This window comes from Myxine glutinosa, chromosome 14 (assembly GCF_964187855.1).
Source record: "Myxine glutinosa chromosome 14, kmMyxGlut1.1, whole genome shotgun sequence".
Classification (NCBI taxonomy): Eukaryota; Metazoa; Chordata; class Myxini; order Myxiniformes; family Myxinidae; genus Myxine; species Myxine glutinosa.
This window is the reverse complement of record NC_136274.1, coordinates 69342347-69367345: the sequence shown is the minus strand read 5'-3', so window position 1 is coordinate 69367345 and position 24999 is coordinate 69342347. Positions and strand designations below refer to the sequence as shown.

The 24999-nt window shown below is 43.6% G+C and overlaps 1 protein-coding gene across 1 annotated transcript in view; it reads right to left on the bottom strand.

Annotated features, from left to right (window-relative positions):
• LOC137439879 (transmembrane protein 132C-like) overlaps positions 1-24999 on the bottom strand; it is an 862966-nt gene that overhangs the window by 565268 nt on the left and 272699 nt on the right. Inside the window, exon 2 of the mRNA XM_078768431.1 lies at positions 6971-7832. Within this exon, the coding sequence (XP_078624557.1) occupies positions 6971-7737 (767 nt within the window). The 5' untranslated portion in view covers positions 7738-7832. The remainder of the gene's footprint in view (positions 1-6970; positions 7833-24999) is intronic.

Here is a 24999-nt window from a genome sequence, read left to right as displayed (position 1 = left end):
CCATTATTCCTCCAACACCAAACGTTACAGTTGGCACTATGCGTTCGGGCAGGTTGCGTTCTCCTGGCATCCGCCAAACCCAGATTCGTCCGTCGGACTGCCAGGTGGTTAAGCGTGATTCATCACTCCAGAGAATGCATTTTCACTGCTCCAGAGTCCAATGGCGGTGAGCTTTACACCACTCCAGCCGACGCTTGGCATTACCCTTGGTGATCTTAGGCTTGTGTGTGGTTGCTCAGCCATGCAAACCCATTTCATGAAGCTCCCGACGAACAGTTGTTGTGCTGACGTTGCTTACAGAGGCAGTTTGGAACTCGGTCGTGAGTGTTGCAACTGAGGACAGACAATTTTTATGCACTGTGCGCTTCAGCACTCGGCGGTCCTGTTCTGTGAGCTTGTATACCTACCACTTCGTGGCTGAGCTGTTGTTGCTCCTAGACGTTTCCACTTCACAATAACAGCACTTACAGTTGACCGGGGCAGCTCTAGCAGGGCACTTATTTGACGAAATGACTTGTTGGAAAGGTGGCATCCTTTGACGGTGCCATGTTGAATGTCACTGAGCTCTTCAGTACGGGCCATTCTCCTGCCAATGTTTGTCTGTGGAGATTGCATGGCTGTGTGCTTGATTATATATACCTGTCAGCAATGGGTGTGGCTGAAATATCCGAATCCACTAATTAGAAGGGGTGTCCGCATACTTTTGGTCATGTAGTATATATATATACACATCAACGAGGTCCCGTTCTGGACATTTATATATTTACTTTTTGTATGCAGAAATAAAATCAATGCAATGAGTGCAAAGTCTCCGCAGGACTACACTGAGGGTATGTAACATGTGGTCTGTATGACGTCAAACAATGAGAGAAGGAAGCCATTTTGGGCCATCACAGAGAAAGTTGCAGTCCTCAGTTAATATAGACTCCATCTGCCAACAGCAATCTTCTTGATATTCTACTAAAGTCCAACTACCCCGATTTTGATTGGGTGACCCAATATCTTAAACATAAAAGGAATTGCATCAAGTAAACAGATGTTAAAGAGAAGGTTCAGACAAGTGTGCGGCCATTGAGATATTACATGGAGATTCACCATTGGTCACGTTGGTTGTTATCTCCTTTTGCAGGTTTCAACAATATATTGTTCCTTGACTGGCCGAATCAAATGAAACCACATTTGAGTGAGTGGACACGCAGCTTCTCCCCTACCCTCCCTGCCCTCAACTGACCGAGACGAGTGCTGTAACCCGCCGTCCTCTTGTAATGAGTGTTTTTAACCTTTCCCTGAAGGATCTACAAATCGCTGACAAAATTGGATCACATGTACGAGAAGGTGAGAAACAGATGACACATCTCTTAATAAGTAATAGGTTTATTTGACACAGGAGACACCAGAAACGAAAAGTCCCAGGATGATAGACTGAAACAGTGAATATAGAGATAACTGCACTCTTACAAGAAATCCAAAACCAATGTGCTTAATATAGAAATGGAGAAACCTTCAGCACCACATGCACTCATCCACAAAAAGGAGAAACCAGGCATGGTGTTGAAGGACAGGGCGGACAAGTCTCCATAATGAAGCATGGTGAAAGACTACATGGAGGCACAGGTCAGCAAGCTGGCATCCTTGAAGTCTATTTGTTTATTCCTTATACGTTTCCAAACACCTGGGCCAATTTACCTGAATTTTTCTATCCCACATTACTTTAACATGTGGAAGGTTAGCATCACAGTAAAAAAATCCATTCTTTTAAATAAAATTGCTGTAAGCCCCCCCCCCCCACCCCCCCACCCCAAAAAAACAAAGATGGTGCTTTGGTTGATTGAGCATCGTCTGTTGGGCAACCCCCTTGGCGAGGATTGGGTGGAGTTTGGCAGGGATTGGGGCGGAGCTTGGCGGGGATTGGGGCGGAGCTTGGTGGGGATTGGGGCGGAGCTTGGCGGGGATTGGGGTGGAGCTTGGCAGGGATTGGGGCGGAGCTTGGCGGGGATTGGGGTGGAGCTTGGTTGGGATTGGGGTGGAGCTTGGCGGGGATTGGGGTGGAGCTTGGTGGGGATTGGGGTGGAGCTTGGCGGGGATTGGGGTGGAGCTTGGCGGGGATTGGGGTGGAGCTTGGCGGGCACATTGGCACCAATGCGTTGAAGTTTGATTCTCTGTCGTGCTGGCCAATCAAACCAATAACATTTATATATTTACTTTTTGTATGCAGAAATAAAATCAATGTGCAATGGGTGCAAAGTCTCCGCAGGACTACACTGAGGGTATGTAACGTGTGGTCTGTATGACGTCAAACAATAAGAGAAGGAAGCCATTTTGGCCCATCATTGGAAAATTACAGTCCTCAGTTAATATTTACTCCATCTGCCAACATCAATCGTCTTGATATTCCACTAAAGTCCAACTAACCCGATTATGATTGGGTGACCCAATATCTTAAACATAAAAGTAATGCATTACATAAACAGATGTTAAAGAGAAGGTTCAGACGAGTGTGCGGCCATTGAAATATTACAGGGAGATTGGTGAGTGATGAAAGTGAGATGGCATGCTTATTCAATAGTTTCTTTGCTTCAATATTTACACAAAAAGTCAGTGTAATTACTAGGAGGTGAGAGAATCCATAAATGAGGTGAGCAAGGGGCTTTTAGAAGAGTTCCAGGTAGGAGAAGAGGAAGTAAAGGTAAATTTAGCAAAGCTGGGAGAAGATAAAGCTCCAAGGCCAGATACTGTAGGCATAATGGTTGGCCCACCAGAAAACAAGATGGCGGCCATATTATTTTGTTTCGGTTCTCTGGTGGGTGGAGTCAAACGCATCCAAGAGTATTGTGGGAGGTGGTCGAGTGGATTTATAAGCGGATGTTAACCAACAACTTTGTCAAGTCATTGGATTCAGGATAGGACCGGCGGATTTGAGTAACTCAGTTTGGTTCAACTCATTTCATTTCCACTCTTGAATCCGTCAAACCCAAAATATTATGAGAACAATGGAGGAATCTGAATAAAAACATGCCTTGTAAAATTTCATGGATTGTGATTAAAAAGATGAAGAGACAGAGATAAAGAAATAGTGTGAAATAACATACCTATAATGAGATTAACCAGAGGGAGAATTGCTTTTTCCTATAATGAGCAGCATAGATCAGCAGGCCTTAGACCTGGGTGTTAATCCATGGCCCAGTGCAATTGGAATGATCCCAGGTATATCACAATGTATTATATATGCACATAAGCCATATGCATGTTTTTGCTTTGTGCATGTACATTGGGTTCTTTTTCTTATGTTCGGCAGCGAACGCCGCATTATACACCGCCCAAATAAAGGGATGTGTTTACTGGTGCAAAATTTCCAGATTTTTCCCCATATCCTTTAACATATTGAACTGAAACTTGATGGGGGGGGGGGGGGGGTGGGGGGAATTTATTGCAAAACAATTCTCCCTCATGTTATTTATAATCTACATCAATGATATATATCATGGACAATGGGTTATCCAAATTTACATAACACATGAAGCTTGGTAGTGAAATATTGTTATGGATCCGGGGGACGGCACTCCCGTTAGCAAGGGGGGGGGGGGGGGGGGAGGTTAATCCCCTTGTCCTGTTAAGCTGGCCGTCTGACCGGTCCTGGGGGTATGACGTCACTTCCGGTCGATGGTAAGTAGGGTTGTAAGCCCAATTTGTCTTAATACCTAATTACTACCACTGGCCGTAAGCGAGGAAATACTCCCACCCGGGCCGCAGCATGATTGGATTGCGCCGAGCGAAGCGAGCTGCGACTCGGGCCGTTAGCAAGAGACTAAACCCGACTATAAAGCAGTTGGCCAAATCGCACCACAGGTACTCAATGGGGAAAAGACTAAAGCGACCAGATGAGAGGAAGCCAAAGAACCAAAAAGGGTAAAGGAAGAACACAGGTTTATTTACTATCTACAAGAGGAAACAAAAGAAGGGCATTTACAATGAGAAGAAGAAGCAGAACACAGGGCAGCCTTAAAACAGTCTTATATTATACCCCGGACAAACAAACACACTCATACGGGGATTGTAGCTGGATTGTAGAACAGGTAGAGGGTCCGGCGATGGGGTCCAGGCTCCGGTCCCGTGGGCGAAACCCGGCAGGCAGCTCCGCGTATGGTTGAACGCGACCGGACAGTTCATATAGTGGGGGGGAAGCTGGTGTCCTGTGGCGTATGTAATAAATGCACGCTCGTGCCAAACGCACCCTCTCCAATGTTCTCTAATACAAGCGCACCCTTCTTCAACAAGTCTCTTACAACCAGCGCTCTCTCATCAAAGAGTTTACAACGTGCGCGCCTCCAACCAGTTCAGTACAACCAGCGCTCTCCCATCCAAGTTCGTGAAAGGGCTTTGCATTCGCGCTTATATAACACGACGAGCGATCACTCCGTGAGTCAAAAAGCCACGCCTGCCAGCGATGTTCCTTCAGCCCTGGTTGGCTGGTGAGGGCTTACCGGCCACGCCTTTGACGAATGGATGATGTGGCCACACCTTCTTCTTGGCGCTCCGCCTCCTTTCTCGGGCCTAACTGCATGGCATATGGCGGCGCTTGAGCGAGTGCTAAGGCAGCGAACGCTGCTGGCAGAGGCGCGTAATGGCGTCGCTTGGAGAGGGAGGTCGCAAAATGAACGGAATTGAAGGGGCCTATCTTATTTGATTAATGCAACGCAGATTCAACTATTGGGAACAGATCCTTAACTGAAACACATAATAATGAAATAACTACAGAGAGGTCCTATGGTTCTCTACGTGTTGTACATGGACTAACTAGGGTGCGATCTTTAACAAAGCCAATTGATGGGGATATTTACAGGGGATCATTTATAAGGGAAACATTTACTAGAATTTACTAGTGAAGGTTCTAAAAACCGTAACAATATATAGCAGAGGATGCTGGTGTGGGGAGGTCATTGGATTCAGGAAAGTCTAGATACTTTCATCGATTGGGCAAGAGATTGGCGGATGCAATGTTAACACTGTACAGGAATTTAGTGAGGCCTTACCTCGAATATTATGTACAGTTTTGGTCACCATAACTGAGAAAGGATGATATATAGAGACATTTAAGATAATGAAGGACATTTAAAGAAAATAAACACAGAAGAGTTTTTCAGCAGAATGGACAGGACCAGGTGCCACAGTCTTCGAGTAAAGAAAAGGAGAGTTAGGATGTGAAAAGGCTTTGGGGGAAGATGGTCTTTCACTCAGAGTAGTTAATTGATGGAATGCTTACCTTGGAAAGGTAATGGCAGGAGAAATAGGAGATCATATTTAACCTGGAATTACATCAGAAGCATTGGAAATAGTAGGATACATGGATATTGGGAAGTAAATGGGAGGTAGCTCATAGGTATGGTTGATTATACACATGAGTAGGTGAATATGTTGTCAGTGGTTGTTCATTCCTCATCACCCAACTGTAATCATCCCTCCTCCTCTCCTCCATATTGATTTTAAATATTCCATTTGTATGCATATGATAGATCATGCCGGTAATGTCCTTGAACCTGCTCCTGCTGTTCTCTTCCCTCCTCTGCATATGACATGAAGCTTGGAGGTAACTCCTCGAATCCCCAACCCCTCGCCAAATTAACTCGATAAACTGACAGATTGAATGAATGTGGTGTTGACCTGGTGGAGGTATGATGGCTCAATTGGCCTCATCGTTGAGTTGTATCTGAACTCTTGCTTGATAATAATCAGTATTCTTCTGGGTTCTTCACACTGTATGGTCTACATTAACTTTGCAAGGTGACATGTTATCATTGATCTTGATACATTTTTAAACAGGTTTTTGCACGTTTTACATTCCCATATCATTTTACGATCCATAATTAATCTAGCAATATTGCACATTTGATTCACATTGACAATCACTCTATACTAATCCAAAAACAACTAGATTGGCACTCGGTAGAGCACGTTCCTTCACCAGGCCGAACAGTTTACATTGTATCTCACTGATAGGAATGATCTCCCAATGGTGAAAAATCACTAGTAATTAAAAAAAAAAATCTCGCATCCGGATCCAAGATCTTCACCAAAATCGAACCAATTCGTCCTTGTCACACACCCAACCTGTCCACCAAGTTTCGTCCGAATCCGTCGACAACTTTTTTGAGATATCCTGCTCACAGACAGACAGACAAACAGACAGGAGTGAAAACATAATATTCATCCACCTTCGGTGGCGGAGGTATAACTGGAATCAGCTTCAAGAAAGATTATATGGAAGCTTTTGGGGATTTTATATCAGAGATTGGTGATCACAGCAGAGATGCCAAAAACAAAACAAAATTTGCACCAAAACGTGCGACATTGTGCGATGTGGTACAGTAATTGCATTTGCATTCAAACATGATCATTGGCATTGCATGGACTTGGGATGGTTGTATCCTGTAGTAAGTGTCCTTTCACATTTTCAACTGGTTAAAAAAAATCCATAAAATACGAGTTTTTATATCATCTAATCCCATATTGTAGAGTAGAGAAACTATTAGAGCCAACCATAGCAGGACCTAAACAGCAAAACATGTTTTTGACCTCCAGAAAGTATTGCGTTAACATACCTAGAACATGTCTGTGGGACATGGGGCATTCAGAATCCATCATGGCCTTCAGTGCAGCAAACATAAACCTCAATTCCACAAGGAGATTTAGGACAAGTTGAAACTTGTTTTTGTAAAATAGTTTGATTGGTGTTTTTACCAACATTGTTTGTACATCTATATTGACCACTGTGGTGTGGCATCATCGTTATCATGCAATAAAGACTCATTGTCCAACAACATTTTTTGTACACATGGTCGAGGCTCGTGGAAGACCTGGGACAACAAATGGATCATGACTGATCGTAACAAATCTAATGCTGATGTAAAAAAGAAAGATCATAACAAATAATTTATAAAATTTTTGAAAGTGTGAAGGCAAAAGATAAACTGACCTCAAAGTGAATTGGTCAATCGAGGAGTTAGGTGAAGTAATGATGGAAATCATGAACACCTCCTGGGCATTGGAGGGGTTATATGGAATTTGGGCAACCAAGCCATGGCCGAGCTTCACAATGATGAATGGCTCCGGTGCCCGGCCGCGGAGGAGCAAAGCCCTCCCGAGAGATGTCCAACTGTCATGCCCAGTACTCCGAGGAAGGTTCTGCAGGGAATGTGCGCAGTCTTCCAAACCATGGCTCACCTTGTCAACTCTTTCCACACCCTCTTGTGCCAAATAATAAACTTCTACCTCACTGGGCTGGCCACCTCGGTCAGCAGCTGCTAATCCAGAATGTTCAAACCAATATTGTGGCAAAGTAAGTTGAGCAAGGCATGCTGCAGTGTGTCCTGAGGGGCGACAAGATGTCCGAACAAACTCTGTTCCATGGTTAGCCATGAGGAAAACACAGGATGCCTCAATGGGGCTTGCCTCTCCGGTGGTAACATGAAAGAGCACACGAAGCTCTGGATGCTGTGAAAATATGTTTTCTTCAAGAATAAATGCCCCAAGGCTGCTTGGATATTCATTAGTTGCAAAAGAATGCTCACTTTGCCAGGTTTCTTGTAAGCTGGGAACGCGCTGCAAGGAAGAGAACGGACCCACACTGGCCCGTACAGCTGGCCTCTTGCCGCCAGTCAATATGGTAAAAGGCTGTTGGTGTGAAATGAGGCTTTGGTTGATAGGCTCATTATGATTAAGCAAACGTAGTAGGAAGGCCATCTTTGTGTCGAGCAGTTGGTAAGAAACAGGCAGATGGAGTTGTGCGGCTCGTAAGTGGTGGTTATCCAAGTGAAAAGTGAAGAAAGCCAACGTCCCTGTGGAAATATTACTGTAATCAGTCCACTGTGCCATCAAGCATACTGACACCATCTTTTCCATCTGATGCAAACACTTTTTCAATAAATCCTCATCCCTTTCCATCCCTTTGTTTTTCCCCAAACTTCCTCCTCCGCCTGACCCGCAATTCCGCTTATGCTTTTCTATCCTGCTTTAGAACTTTTGCTCTCTCATGCATGAACAAAGCAGTACAAATATGGTCATTTGGAATTAACTATATACACAGACACCGATGAGTCGAAAAGTAAAAGGAAGTAATTAGAAAGAAATTAAAATTGCCCAATCATGTGTTACCCACAAAAGGAATCCAGGCAGAAAGAATTCATGTTGGAAGCGACACTTGGCATAGTCAAGTGCTGTTAGCTGTGAAACGCTCAAATTAACGAGATCCGTTTTGCAACATCTTGCATGCACAGCAAGGCCAAAGCAAAAACAACCAAAACATTCTCTCAAGGACAGTTGTGTTCTGCGGCAAATAAAATTCCATAAAACAAGGCTTTGGGGAAGGGAAGGAAGCTTATAGGAGTGCAAGGTGTGCATAATTCAAAATAAGTGCAGCGGTAAGACAGGTTAGCTCAGTTGGTAACATGAGCTCTCACGTATATTGTCCTGTTCAGTGACAAAGTTGCACTTTACTAAAAATGTCTGTTCTGATGCAGCGCCAACAAATGGGGGCTACATCTCGCTTTAGGCCATTCTTTGGGTACATGGATGAGGGTCAGCTAAAGTTTTTGACAATGAAACAGAAAACCAAATAATGCATTGGAGTTATTAGAAGGAACCCTAAATAAGTAAAGAGCAAAGATGGAGTCAACAGGAGGAACCTGGATAGGATTCGGGTTTTAGCCGCTACTCCTCTACCCTCAAACCCATCCAAGCGCAGCCAAGTGAGCCTTACAGAAAAAAAAAATTCTGAAAGAATTCACTTCTTCGAAGCCAGGTAGATAAAGAAAGAGAAAAATAAAGAAGCAAGTATTAGAATGAATAAAGAGAAATATGAAAAAGTAGAAAGAAATATGAAAGGAACAAAGATATCGAACTCCTAGCCCAAGCTCCTTCCCTTAACTCCTAGCCGTAACTCCCAGTCATAGCTCCTAGCCCTAACTCCTAGCCCAAGCTCCTTCCCTTAACTCCTAGCCATAACTCCAAGTCATAGCTCCTAGCCCTAACTCTTAGCCCAACCCAAGCTCCTTCCCTCAACTCCGAGCTGTAGCTCCTGCCGTAGCTCCTAGCTCTAGCTCCTTCCTTTAACTCCTAGCCGTAGCTCCTAGCCGCAGCTCCTAGCCCTTAACTCCTAGCCGTAGCGCTTCTATCCCTAACTACTTCCATTAACTCCTAGCCCTACCTCCTAGCCGTAGCTCCTAGCGGTAACTCATAGCCCTAGCTCCTAGCCCTAACTCCTAGCCCTAACTCCTAGCCATAGCTTCTAGCCGTAACTCCTAGCCCTAACTCCTAGCCCTAACTCCTAGCCCTAACTCCTAGCCCTAGCTCCTAGCCCTAGCTCCTTCCCTTAACTCCTAGCCGTAGCGCCTCTATCCCTAACTACTTCCATTAACTCCTAGCCCTACCTCCTAGCCGTAGCTCCTAGCGGTAACTCATAGCCCTAGCTCCTAGCCCTAACTCCTAGCCCTAGATCCTAGCCATAGCTTCTAGCCGTAACTCCTAGCCCTAACTCCTAGCCCTAACTCCTAGCCCTAACTCCTAGCCCTAACTCCTAGCCCTAACTCCTAGCCCTAGCTCCTAGCCCTAGCTCCTTCCCTTAACTCCTAGCCCTAATTCATAGCCCTAACTCCTAGCCCTAACTCCTAGCCCTAATTAATAGCCCTAGCTCCTAGCCATAATTCATAGCCCTAGCTCCTAGCCCTAACGACTAGCCCTAATTCCTAGCCGTAATTCCTAGCCCTACCTCCTAGCCGTAATTCCTAGCCCTACCTCCTAGCCGTAGCTCCTAGCGGTAACTCATAGCCCTAGCTCCTAGCCCTAACTCCTAGCCCTAGATCCTAGCCATAGCTTCTAGCCGTAACTCCTAGCCCTAACTCCTAGCCCTAGCTCCTTCCCTTAACTCCTAGCCCTAATTCATAGCCCTAGCTCCTAGCCCTAATTCCTAGCCCTAACTCCTAGCCATAACTCCTAGCCCCCATTTGTGCAACTTTTTGAGTAAAAAGTTGTCTTTGATCGCAAAATCACATGTACGCTTTCTCATTATCCGGTGACACCACTAGTAAATATCAACTATCTCACAATACATATTTTGTTTCAGAAATAAAAATGACATCATGTGCCAGGAATAAAACTGTGGAAGAAATCCTCAGTAAAGAAGACATTCCAACTCTTGTCACATTATTGGTGATGCAGAAGATAAGTGCACAGGAAATTCACGGATATATTTTTTTGCAATTTTTGATAACACTCGTCTGCACTTGAGAACTGTTCAGCGATAGGTTCAGCTTCCTGGAAGGAGAAATGGATGTGGACGATGGACCACATCGAGTCAAGCCTTGCAGCGGATGATGCGAGAAGAGCGTCGCTGTTATGGAATAACCTTTTCAGCGAATCCCTTCAGTCCTCGCACACTTCAGGTTCCTCTCAACGCCTTTTGGTCATTCTGAGAACCGGTGGTGAGGAGAACAAAGCAACAATTAATATGCTGAAGTACAAGGTGGTAAAAAGAAAGGTGGAACAGGATGCCAACGTGTACCTTGAAACAAACACGAGTGAGCTAAGTAAGCAGCAACCTGCTGGAACACTCAAGTAGGTGGACAGCAACCCAGCCAATCAATCGAGCAGCATGCCAACTGGTCGAGGTTCGAGCTAACCTTGTTCGTTTGAGTCATGAAAAGCTGAGCCCTTCAACAATGAGAGTCTTTGGTGTGGACAGGGGCAGCGTTGAATCCAATTTGCTGAACATGTGTGGCACAGAAGGTAGACGATCAGCAACTGCTTCAGGTATCTTTGAGAAAATAAAGTGAGAAGACAATGTACAAAGAAACTGGATATGGCATGAACAATATGCCCGCATTTCTCAGAACCTTTTTTGGAAAGTTTGTGCAGATTGGCATAATGACAAGTACCAACGGAGACTTGGCAGATGTTGATTTAAAGCCCATCGACAATCAGCTTGCAGACAAGGCCATATTTGTTGGACTTACAACACGAGCAAAGCTGATGAAACCGGAGAATGCCAGGGACAGGAAAGAAAGAAAGAAAGAAAGGAATTCCACAAGACTGTGAGATTATGCTGAAGCGTGCATCGTTTGTATACTTCAAGTCAAAAACATCATGCGTATTTAATAACACCGAGTTTTTCAGTCATATTCTGGCTTGAACTGTCACTCACTAGACCAAGTGGAGAAACTACAAGAGGAATTCACAGAGTACTAATTGCTGGGAGAGAGTGACATCCTGCAGGACATATGGCAGGGTGCCGTCATCCACTTACATGACAACGGAGGTGACCAAACACACAGGACTTGATCTGGGGCTACATTGGTAAAACCAAATTGAAAGATTATATTCTCAACATATTAGTATAAAGTATAAAGATTATATTGGTATAAAGACTTATATTCTCAAAACTTGCACTGGTAGCTCAACTGGTTTGGCTTATTCCACACTCCAATGCTGGTGAGATGGTGAGGAGAGGGTTATCAGCATGGTGTGGAATAACAAAACTGACTTCAGAAACAGCTTGTCAAATGATGGAATACTGGCCTCATTCCTGACCTAAACTAGCCAACCCGGAACCACACCAGCCATATTACAAACGGGAGCCAACCCGGATTCACACCAGCCATATTACAAATGGGAGCCAACCCGGCATCACACCAGCCATATTACAAATGGGAGCCAACCCGGCATCACACCAGCCATATTACAAATGGGAGCCAACCCGGCATCACACCAGCCATATTACAAATGGGAGCCAACCCGGAACCACACCAGCCATATTACAAATGGGAGCCAACCTGGAATCACACCAGCCATATTACAAATGGGAGCCAACCCGGATTCACACCAGCCATATTACAAATGGGAGCCAACCCGTAATCACACCAGCCATATTACAAACGGGAGCCAACCCGGAATCACACCAGCCATATTACAAATGGGAGCCAACCCGGAATCACACCAGCCATATTACAAACGGGAGACAACCCGGAATCACACCAGCCATATTACAATCGGGAGACAACCCGTAATCACACCAGCCATATTACAAACGGGAGCCAACCCGTAATCACACCAGCCATATTACAAACGGGAGACAACCCGGAATCACACCAGCCATATTACAAACGGGAGCCAACCCAGAAACACACCAGCCATATTACAAATGGGAGCCAACCCATAATCACACCAGCCATATTACAAATGGGAGCCAACCATGAATTACCCCAGCTATATTACAAAGGGGAGCCAACCCATAATCACACCAGCCATATTACAAATGGGAGCCAAACCGGAATCACACCAGCCATATTACAAATGGGAGCCAACCCGGCCCCATACCAGCCATATGACAAATGGGAGCCAACCCGTAATCACACCAGCCATATTACAAATGGGAGCTAACCTGTAATCACAGCAGTCATATTACAAATGGGAGCTAACCTGTAATCACAGCAGTCATATTACAAATGGGAGCCAACCCGGAATCACACCAGCCATATTACAAATGGGAGCTGACCTGTAATCACACCAGCCATTTTACAAATGGGAGCCAACCCGTAATCACACCAGCCATATTACAAATGGGAGCTAACCTGTTATCACAGCAGTCATATTACAAATGGGAGCCAACCCATAATCACACCAGCCATATTACAAATGGGAGCCAACCCGTAATCACACCAGCCATATTACAAATGGGAGCTAACCTGTAATCACACCAGCCATATTACAAATGGGAGCTAACCTGTAATCACACCAGCCATATTACAAATGGGAGCTAACCTGTAATCACACCAGCCATATTACAAATGGGAGCTAACCTGTAATCACACCAGCCATATTACTAATGGGAGCTAACCTGTAATCACACCAGCCATATTACAAATGGGAGCTAACCTGTAATCACACCAGCCATATTACAAATGGGAGCTAACCTGTAATCACACCAGCCATATTACAAATGGGAGCTAACCTGTAATCACAGCAGTCATATTACAAATGGAAGCTAACCTGTAATCACAGCAGTCATATTACAAATGGGAGCCAACCCTGAATTACCCCAGCCATATTACAAATGGGAGCCAACCCTGAATTACCCCAGCCATATTACAAATGGGAGCCAACTCTGAATTACCCCAGCCATATTATAAATGGGAGCCAACCCTGAATTACCCCAGCGATATTATAAATGGGAGCCAACCCTGAATTACCCCAGCCATATTACAAATGGGAGCCAACCCTGAATTACCCCAGCCATATTATAAATGGGAGCCAACCCTGAATTACCCCAGCCATATTATAAATGGGAGCCAACCCTGAATTACCCCAGCCATATTACAAATGGGAGCCAACCCTGAATTACCCCAGCCATATTACAAATGGGAGCCAACCCTGAATTACCCCAGCCATATTATAAATGGGAGCCAACCCTGAATTACCCCAGCCATATTATAAATGGGAGCCAACCCTGAATTACCCCAGCCATATTACAAATGGGAGCCAACCCTGAATTACCCCAGCCATATTATAAATGGGAGCCAACCCTGAATTACCCCAGCCATATTACAAATGGGAGCCAACCCTGAATTACCCCAGCCATATTATAAATGGGAGCCAACCCTGAATTACCCCAGCCATATTATAAATGGGAGCCAACCCTGAATTACCCCAGCCATATTACAAATGGGAGCCAACCCTGAATTACCCCAGCCATATTATAAATGGGAGCCAACCCTGAATTACCCCAGCGATATTATAAATGGGAGCCAACCCTGAATTACCCCAGCCATATTACAAATGGGAGCCAACCCTGAATTACCCCAGCCATATTATAAATGGGAGCCAACCCTGAATTACCCCAGCCATATTACAAATGGGAGCCAACCCTGAATTACCCCAGCCATATTATAAATGGGAGCCAACCCTGAATTACCCCAGCCATATTATAAATGGGAGCCAACCCTGAATTACCCCAGCCATATTACAAATGGGAGCCAACCCTGAATTACCCCAGCCATATTATAAATGGGAGCCAACCCTGAATTACCCCAGCCATATTACAAATGGGAGCCAACCCTGAATTACCCCAGCCATATTACAAATGGGAGCCAACCCTGAATTACCCCAGCCATATTATAAATGGGAGCCAACCCTGAATTACCCCAGCCATATTATAAATGGGAGCCAAGTAAAAAAATTATTGTGAAGCAAACTATGTACCCAAGGAACACAATAGTCGGCACCAGAAAAAAAGATAATGCATTAAACAGTGTAGTATTCACTTATGTTCTACATTCACCACAATAACCTGTTTTTACTGAGATTCTGTGTGAAACAGTAATATTCGGGATCGTATGTGACACTTTTGAAGCATAAACCTGAGTTAGTCAGGGCCCTTAGGGATATTTTGGTTCAAATTCTTCCAAAAGCATCAAATTTGGCGCAGATGTTGCCCATGCCATACTCTTTCGATTTTTGACGGGCGCCAAGGGCGGTATGATCCGGGGACCATACCGGTCCATCCCGCCATGTCACTTGACCTATGACGTCATAATTAGCATATGCATCCAATCACATGGCGTACTATAAGTGGTCAAAGTTCAAAATGAATCGATCGAAAAATGAAGGCAGGGATCCATTTTTAAGGTTTTCATAAAATCCAATATGGCCGCCAGGTCACATGACCTATGACGTCATATTTATGACATGTATACAATCATGTATACATGAACCCGGATCATGATCGCACAAAAATTAAACGCAAGGATATGGCATACAGTTCATAAAACATCAAAATCCGTACCTTTGTAATTAGACTGATGAACTGCATATGCCTGAAAATTAGGAAATAGACATGTAAATATTTCCTCTAATTGTCAAAAATAAGGTCAGAGTTCGATTACCCAACCCAGAAACATAAAATGGTGAACCTCGCGTAAATCTTGACAAAAAACTCAAAAACCAACATGTTTGACTAAAAAATGACCTTTAAGATGACCTTGAGGATTGACCTTGACCTCGAATCATCAAAATAACATCATAATTGGATTCCTCGACCTCGAAAACCCCTGAAAAGTGGTATCATACATGATTCCAACCCTTTTGGTTATTTAACTGATTTTCCTCTTATCCGGGTGGCGGCCATTTAGTATTTCGCCAATATGGGGCCCCCGGGGGGGGGGGGGGCGCCCGTCTTGGCGCCCGTCAAAAATCGAAAGAGTATGGCATGGGCAACATCTGGGCCAAATTTGGTGCTTTTGGAAGAATTTGAACCAAACGGCCCCAAAATATCCCTAAGGGCCCTGACCACGTGGTAGTGATGATTTGGTAAAGTAATTTACATTTTTTCACCAATAAATCATGTGGTACTGTATACCTGGTGGGCAAGTTTTGTAGTAATTTTGACCCACGGTGGCGACCATCAGACCCTCGGCCATGGATTCTCACTATTTTGGTGTGTTACAGGTTGACAGCTCTGAAGCTCCCATCGAAGGTGTGCTTGGAGACGTGATTTTAGGATAAATTAGCACCAGTTGGACTTAGTGCGAAATGGGGGCTTATGGATTGGGTCTCGTCCATCCGTCTGCAAACATATCTTGGAAATGTATGCACCGATTTTGTTCATACTTGGCACCAAGACAATACATGAGGGCATACACATGCACATCATTTTGTTTCGCGATGCGATGAAAAATGACCGACTGGCGGCCATTTTAGTTGTGAAAAAAAAAACCCCCCAGTATTGAACACATCCTCAACCATTTCTCGGACATGCATTCACCGATCTTGTTCAAACTTAGTACACAGATAATGAATGATGAATTAAATAAGCACGTCTTTTTTTTTCAAGAGCAGATTCAATATGGCCGACTGGCGGCCATTTTGTTACATAAACGTGTCCACGACCATTTCTCGGACATGCATGGACCGATTCTGTTCAAACTTGGCACAAAGACAGAACATGATAGTATACATATGCAGAACATTTTGTTTCGTCATACGACCAAAGATGGTCGACTGGTGTACTTTAACTCCTTACAGGAAAATTGCTAAAAACACGGGGACTATGACATTTTATGTCATTTTCTCATTGTTATTTATCAATTACACTACCATAACAGGATCAGTACCGCTTAATGTGGTACAATGAGTGATATTTAATCGAAAGAAACCATAACCACACCGAGCTGGTGTAACCGCATGTAAGAACACGGTTGAATCTTGAAGGAGTTTTAAAGTCATGATGACTGCCCACATGTAACCGGCCGATAAATATCTAAAAGGAGTAGGCATTGCATTCCGGCTCTGGCCAAATTCCATGCCTCGCCATTCAATGGGAAGTGTAATTGTCTGCATGCGATTTGTGCACAAGCTCCACTCTGAGCCTTAATGAGATCCATGTATTTAAAAAAACTCTTTCTTTTCAAGATCGACGTGTCAGAATTCAAGGATAGACAACAAAGCCAGGAATATTCCGTCAATTTTGTGTCATTTCCCTCACCCACCGTAGACACCGGATTGTAAGTGTATATCACTGTCAGTTGTTCATCAAAATGAAAAAATCTGAAACAAAGAAAATTGATTTGATTTTGATTTGAAAAAAAGGAAGATTGGAAAGCAAAGAAAATCAAAGAAAAAAATCCAACAAATCTTCCGAGAAAATCGAACAAATCTTGCAAGAAAATCCCCAAAAATCTTGCAAGAAAATCCCAAAAATCTTGCAAGAAAATCCAAAAAATCTTGCAAGAAAAGCCAACAAATCTTGCAAGAAAATCCAACAAATCTTGCAAGAAAATCCCAAAAAATCTTGCAAGAAAATCCCAAAAAATCTTGCAAGAAAATCCCAAAAAATCCTGCAATAAAATCCAACAAATCTTGCAAGAAAATCCAACAAATCTTGCAAGAAAATCCAACAAATCTTGCAAGAAAATCCCAAAAAATCTTGCAAGAAAATCCCAAAAAATCTTGCAAGAAAATCCAACAAATCTTGCAAGAAAGTCCAACAAATCTTGCAAGAAAATCCAACAAATCTTGCAAGAAAATCCCAAAAAATCTTGCAAGAAAATCCCAAAAAATCTTGCAAGAAAATCAAACAAATCTTGCAAGAAAGTCCAACAAATCTTGCAAGAAAATCCAACAAATCTTGCAAGAAAATCCAACAAATCTTGCAAGAAAATCCAACAAATCTTGCAAGAAAATCCCAAAAAATCTTGCAAGAAAATCCCAAAAAATCTTGCAAAAAAATCCAACAAATCTTGCAAGAAAGTCCAACAAATCTTGCAAGAAAATCCAGCAAATCTTGCAAGAAAATCCAACAAATCTTGGGATGGATGCATCAAGCCGAGGGTTCCAAACTCCCCACGCCAACCACCATTAAATAGATTAAGAACATTTCCTGACATTGGATTTGAGGGCATCATTTATTTTCACCAATCTGTTAATCATTCCAGTACAAGGTGGTTTGTATCTGACATAAAATATTTAATCAATCAGCTTTGTTTCAACATTCCAACCTGCATGTATGCACATCCTTGCAGGCTTTCTCACCATTTTGAGAGTTGTGTATCAACATCTTCTTCTGGTCGGCCTGTTTCTGATTTAAATCGACATTTCTTTCCAGTTGTTCTCTTGCAAACACATAAACACTGAAGACGTAACACCAAAAACTTATGGATGATGTCATGTCATTGAGATTATGGACGTGCCAGTTATAATGAGCTTTTCTCTGAATAAGTCTTTCATTCCCAAGGGAATAGAATCCAACTATAAACTATTCACATATTATCCATTGGGCAGATCAGTACCTCATTTTGGAAAAGGTAGTTAAACTCTATGGTTAAAGGTAGCTGTCATTTCTGCATTTTTTGTGTCAAATGTACAAGACCAACTAACAGAGCACCTTTTGTCGAAAGTTTCCGCTTTAATCTTCTAACGTGGATTTTATATTGCGTAAGAGCAACGTTTAGTACCGAAATTGGTTACAACACAAAGAACAGCAATGGATGGGTGTGAAGATTATGGATGAAGTGTGAAAGCAAAAACGTGGGGTTTTTTTTCCCTTTAAATGCACTTATCTTGAATTGAATTGAAGTGATTTTGAGATTGCAGGATGCAATTTGTTGTGAAAGTGGGAATTTGTTTCATTTTTTGGCATAGTTCGTGCAGATCAATGGGGCATAATCTGAAAGAATACTGTCAAGTGAAAGAGGAGAGAGTGGGGTGGGGGTAATTCATAGCTAGACTGGGGTAAGTGTAACATGTTCCGTGTGTTTTGAGAAGGTTAGATTGCCATGCGGACTTTACAGGGACCTGTCAGAGTAAGTTTTCACCTTCACGTGAGGCTGAGGAGGCAGCGTATTTAATTTATAGATAGGGTAGACAGTTTAATTTTGTGTGTGTAAACACCTCTGATTTGTGGGTGTGGCTAGGTAAGCACCTACCTTGACAGAGGCACTCATGCCACATGTGTGCTATCAGGTGATCATGACCTCTCTGGCCTTTGTGTGCAAGGCATGGTGGCACAGTGTATTGTGGAGCAGGAAGCCTCAAAGTGAATTTATTTTTATTGGGGCCACCCCATGGGCGGGACGGCCAGAGGAGGACTCTGCCTAGGAGAAAGAAAAAGATAACTGAGATCAGGAGGAAGAGGAGACCTTGTGTGGAAGAAGGATGAGCAAGCTGTCCACGAAGAAGCTTGTGGTGCAGGACATTGAGATTGTGGTTTGTTCTAAATAAGTTTTGGGCTTGACCCAAGTCTGGGTCAAACGACAATTGACCCAGACCCAAGCTGGTATTACCATGGCATTGGAGAGGTGAAGGAGCCACCTCGCTTGGAGGAGGAAGAAAAAAAGGCATGGAGAGAAGACAGAGGGCAGACCAGGTGGCCTTGTTTGAAAGGACAAAGGGGGCCACAAGGCCTGGTGGAGGGGCTGATCGTCGCTGGCCTTTCTCGTGGCCGATTCACTTAATCATTCTCTGTTTGGCTTTCTGCATCTTTGGTGCCACTCGTCACTGACGCTGCTCGTGTCAGTTTTACTTCATCTCTGGACCGACTTCGTCACCGGCTCTCGTCCCACACATGGTTTCCAAAGCGTGTTGCATCAAGTCTTTCGCCCAAACTGGGAAGCCCCGTCTGCATTCTAAACTTGTTATATAAGTGTGTTTCGTGGCGCCTAGAGTGTGCTAGGTTTTGTGCTTTATTTCTCACTATAGTAAAGAAGTTTGAGTGTTGCCATTTACCGCTTTGTGTCCTTTGATTCGCTTGGTTCGTATTGTTGATAATCATGTCTTGTCTATTGTCTTCCCTGTACTTTTCTTGACAAAATAAACCCTTTAAAGGTAAGAAAACGTGTTTGAGCCATATACCTTTTGTGTGCTGGTGCCGTCGATTTCGGCCCAATTGAGTGATCCTTAGGGAACCGTAAAGTTGAAGAATTTATTGAACACAGTGTAATAAAAGATAGTTTGGGTCGTGTCCCAGGACCTAAGGTCCCGGCGCTGAAGACACTGTGTTGACGGAGCCTCAGACTTGACAATACCCAGAAGTGCTCTTATGAACATGTGCATTTCACAGGTAACTATCACGTTACACATAGGGTGATTGTGTCACCCCCTATAGTAACACACACACACACACACACACACACACACACACACACACACACACACACACACACACACACACACACACACACACACACACACACACACACACACACACACACACCCAGGTACATTTTGACTGAGTAAACTTGCACATGTAATTTTAACATTTGAAAAAAATAGCACCAGCACTTAATCCTTTTCCCTTGATATTCATCATAGAATGAGGCACATGTATTGTATAACATGCATTACATATTGACCAGAGCAGCAAATATTGATGATTGGACATGTATGCAATAGGACAATCGATCAAACACTCACATCTTACTTTATTGACGTTTATACATTTACAAGAAACAAAATGTAGTTTTTTGGGGGTTTTTTTGTATACAAGATCGAGGCTCATATAAGAGCTAACTAACATCAATCACAAAAAAAATAAAACGGACACACAAAACATACAATAAAGGGAGCGGGAAACAAGATGGGGAGAGAGGGAAGCACACAAGTACAACAGCAGAGAACAGGGACAACGGAAGATCTGTGGGAGGGAGAGGGCTTGGGGGGAAGGGGCATGGGAAGGAAGGGGAGGGGGTGGGGAGGTAGAAAACACATGGACACTGTTATAATTTAGCACAATACTCAGTGCTGTTTTGAGGCCCGAAAGATCTGACTTCTGGTATGTGGTCGATGGACCAAAGCAGAACAATTCAAATAGAAAAGTTTCAATTACCGCTTTTGGAGATGTATAGCACAGTATGAGACATCTGTATACAGTAAGGTAGTACACACATGAAGTGGTCTCTTTTTTAAGTTTGGCATGATGAAGTGTGCTGGTGAATGTTCACTATTTTACAAACTACATGCACATACATGACATCACTTTGCGGCAAATGTGCACATGCAGCATGCTACAAACACAGTTTTACCTTATTGGAGGTTTTAGAGGCAATCGATATATCAATATTAAGTCTGTCTTTAGCCCTGTACTGAAGCCAAACAGACTTTCAATCTTCCTTCTGTTGCGGCACAGCCCTGCTTCCAGAAAATGATGCAACCAGCAACCACAGGATGTACACAAAACAATGACTCTGTCACCCTTTCCCATACCCACCTCCTCCCCAAATGCTTATGCGTTTTGTCTTTTAAAACATCAATATCCGCACGATTTTCTTCCCGTTTTTTTTTTTTCCAAAGAGTTTTAAGCCACTTGGCAAGCACTCTGCAAGAAACTTGGTAAATTATCCCCCCGAACCCCAAATGTTCTTGAGACCCAATCCTAGATCTACTGGAATCTATATACCCCAGAGAGGAATGACCCTTCCTGCCGCCCCGGAGGGAACGGGTGCACTATTTGGAACAAAACGAGGGTGAGACTGTTGAAAACCTCAACTTCAAAAATAATGACCACCCCAACATGCATAAAAAGTCGACATTTTAATTATGTGTGCAAGGGGCAAAGAAAGTGCAATAAAATTCAGGATGCAAAATTTAGTTGACTCGATGGCGGACAAATTGCCTGGGCAGTTACGGAGGTATTCTCAAAAGTATCTCAAGTGTTGTAGTCTAGTAGGAAGACTAGGTCCCCCTGCACCCCCCGGAGATATACTTCTAATCAGTGTTTCTAGATTGGAAAAAATGTGTAGAAAATGACTAGCTATGGCCCCAAGCTGAAAAAATGTCCCACATACCATTTTTATGCAAATTACTGCTGCAAATGTTATGCAAAATTATGCAAATTTTATGCAAATTTTTGATGAGGAGTAGAGTTGAGGGGTCTTTGAGGGCTTCATCGAGGTGCTCTCGGTTGCAAGACTGGGTCATTCTGAGAAGCACAGCAGGGTCAGAGATCATGATGTTCTCCTCCTCAGTGAATCTCTCCATCAACAGCCTCTCCATTGCCTCACACACTGTTTTGAGGCAAAAGAGGGACTTTGCGTAGGCCTTTCCACTGAGAACACCTTTGAGAGATCCACTTGTTACTAGTTGTGCCTCAAAGAGAATCTCTGCATATCCAGAACCACGCATCTTGTGTCCAGTGAGCATCCCGATGTAGTTCATGGATGTGTGGAAGGGTCCAATCGTTACTACATGACTAGCAAATTCATTTGGCCAGCGCCAGATGATGGGAAGGGCTTTCATGCAGACACCCAGATCAAATGTATTCAGGACCCATCTCTGACCCACCTCAGCAGTTGCTGCCTCGGAACGCTTCAGTAGCTCACGAACAACTGCGTTGTCTGTGATCGGTTGGTGGATAGGCGTGCAGTAGTCGACTGTTGATTTGCTGGGTGGGGGAGAACCAGTTGCAGAGGTGAAACCCCCTAGCCCAGGCACAGGCTGCAGGCCATTGCCATGCCATGCAGGCACCAGGCACAGACCGATCACAGACAACGCAGTTGTTCGTGAGCTACTGAAGCGTTCCGAGGCAGCAACTGCTGAGGTGGGTCAGAGATGGGTCCTGAATACATTTGATCTGGGTGTCTGCATGAAAGCCCTTCCCATCATCTGGCGCTGGCCAAATGAATTTGCTAGTCATGTAGTAACGATTGGACCCTTCCACACATCCATGAACTACATCGGGATGCTCACTGGACACAAGATGCGTGGTTCTGGATATGCAGAGATTCTCTTTGAGGCACAACTAGTAACAAGTGGATCTCTCAAAGGTGTTCTCAGTGGAAAGGCCTACGCAAAGTCCCTCTTTTGCCTCAAAACAGTGTGTGAGGCAATGGAGAGGCTGTTGATGGAGAGATTCACTGAGGAGGAGAACATCATGATCTCTGACCCTGCTGTGCTTCTCAGAATGACCCAGTCTTGCAACCGAGAGCACCTCGATGAAGCCCTCAAAGACCCCTCAACTCTACTCCTCATCAAAAATTTGCATAAAATTTGCATAATTTTGCATAAAATTTGCAGCAGTAATTTGCATAAAAATGGTATGTGGGACATTTTTTCAGCTTGGGGCCATAGCTAGTCATTTTCTACACATTCTTTCCAATCTAGAAACACTGATTAGAAGTATATCTCCGGGGGGTGCAGGGGGACCTAGTCTTCCTACTAGACTATTGTGTTACCATTTGAGCAGATGGTTCGTGTCTGTTTTGCTTTGTCTTCATGTAAAAAAAACATGGGTGACATCGGTGGGATATACAAGAGTACTGCACAGCAGCGGCAAATTATCATCAAGAAAACTAGTGGAAGAGAGTACAGAGTCACGGTTGCTGAAGCAGTGACGATGTGTCGCAAATTTGGATGTGTTGACAACAAAACCTGAATTTTCTCCAACCCACCACTTGCATCTTGTCCAATGCTCCCCAAAAACACCAGTTGGCCTCTACCGGCCGATATAAAAAAAGACCATTACCATTGTGAGGTTAGAAGTAAAAACTCAATCTCCAATATGCGTTTCCAAATTAAGAATCCTTTGTACTATTGTCCACTATGTTATTAAAGTTAGGCCTGGTGTTGGATTTACAGTTAAGGTGCTTGGCTTCTTTTTGTTTTTTGTATGGTATACAAGATCGAGGCTCGTGTAAGCGCGAACATTAATCACACACAAAAAACTGACACATAAACATATAACAAGAAAAAGAGCAATCAGAGATTGCAAACCCTCGCCAGGATGTATTGTCACTGGTTTTTAAGGCTTTTATGTTAAAACAAACATGGCGGCCGAACCACGTGACCTGTGACGTCATAATTATGAAAAAGTTATATAGGTGGAGTTGCACCTATGGTGAAAATTTCCTGTCAATCGGACCAACGGTTGCAGAGAAAATCATATTTATTCTGTGCGGACAAACAGACAAACAAACAGACAAACAAATGAAAAATCAGTCAGAGACTGAGGACTTGCCGGAATTAAAAATACTAGGGCATGCCCGTACTATATATATATCTAAAATTATATCCCCCCCCTCTATTTACATGAAATGGTTTGGTCCATTCGCAAAGCCAAAGCGAACGGCTTGCGAGTACGGTGACAATCCCCCCCCTCTATTTACATGAAATGGTTTGGTCCAAAGCGAACGGCTTGCGAGTACGGTGACAATCCCCCCCCTCTATTTACATGAAATGGTTTGGTCCAAAGCGAATGGCTTGCGAGTACGGTGACAATCCCCCCCCTCTATTTACATGAAATGGTTTGGTCCAAAGCGAACGGCTTGCGGAGTTTGGTAAAGAAATCGCCATCGCGTGCACAAACGCGCAGGAAAGCGAATGAATCGCAAATTAGTTTTAATTAGTTTTAAAACATAGTTTAACGGCAACATAGTTTGCCAATGTGAAATAAATGAATACGCTCTCAAATGTGCCGTCCGAGGCAGAGTCTGTTCGCCACGTTCGGCACACGTGATAGCTCGCTGCTCTCTGATTGGTTGAATCGTTTTTTGGACATAGCTCGGTAACTACTTCTCCGATTAATATGAAACCTTGAAAAGGCACATCCTCGGGTCCCCAGCAATATACCTGGCAAGTTTAAAGTATATCGGACCCGTGGTTGTCGAGAAACAGCGGTCACAGACATACAGAGATTACTGGAATTATAGATAGATGGCGGCCGAACCACGTGACCGATGACGTCATAACTATTTGTTTTCTGAACTACTTTATTCCTAGATTATGCTCAAGAAATTTCATCTTGATCGGATGAAGTTTTGTACTTATCGAATTATGACGTCATAATGGAGGCACCTATGACATCATCATTAACATATTTTATTCCCCATGGAGAGTTCTTTACAATGAGCCATGTCTCAATTTTTTCTATTCCGCACTTTCAGAGATATAGGGGGCAAAGTTTTTCGTTTTTTCCAAGATGGCGGCCGAACCACGTGACCGATGACGTCATCATTTTTTTTTTCTCCACCTGTTAATGCCGACATGGTGCTCAAGAAATTGCATCTTGATTGGATGAAGTTTTGTACTTGTCGAATGATGACGTCATAATGGGGGCCTTGGGCCTGGAGAGTTAAAATTGTGCACAGTCTATTTCAGGGCAACCCAGATTATGCTCAAGAAATTTCATCTTGATCGGATGAAGTTTTGTACTTATCGAATTATGATGTCATAATGGAGGCACCTATGGCATCATCATTAACATATTTTATTCCCCATGGAGAGTTCTTTACAATGAGCCAAGTCTCAATTTTTTCTATTCAGCACTTTCGGAGATATAGAGGTGCAAAGTTTTTTGGTTTTTCCAAGATGGCGGCCAAACAACGTGACCGATGACGTCATCATTAATTTTTTTCTTCCCCAATTTATGCCGACATGGCGCTCAAGAAATTGCATCTTGATTGGCTGAAGTTTTGTACTTGTCGAATTATCGAATTATGACGTCATAATGGAGGCCTTGGGCCGAAAGAG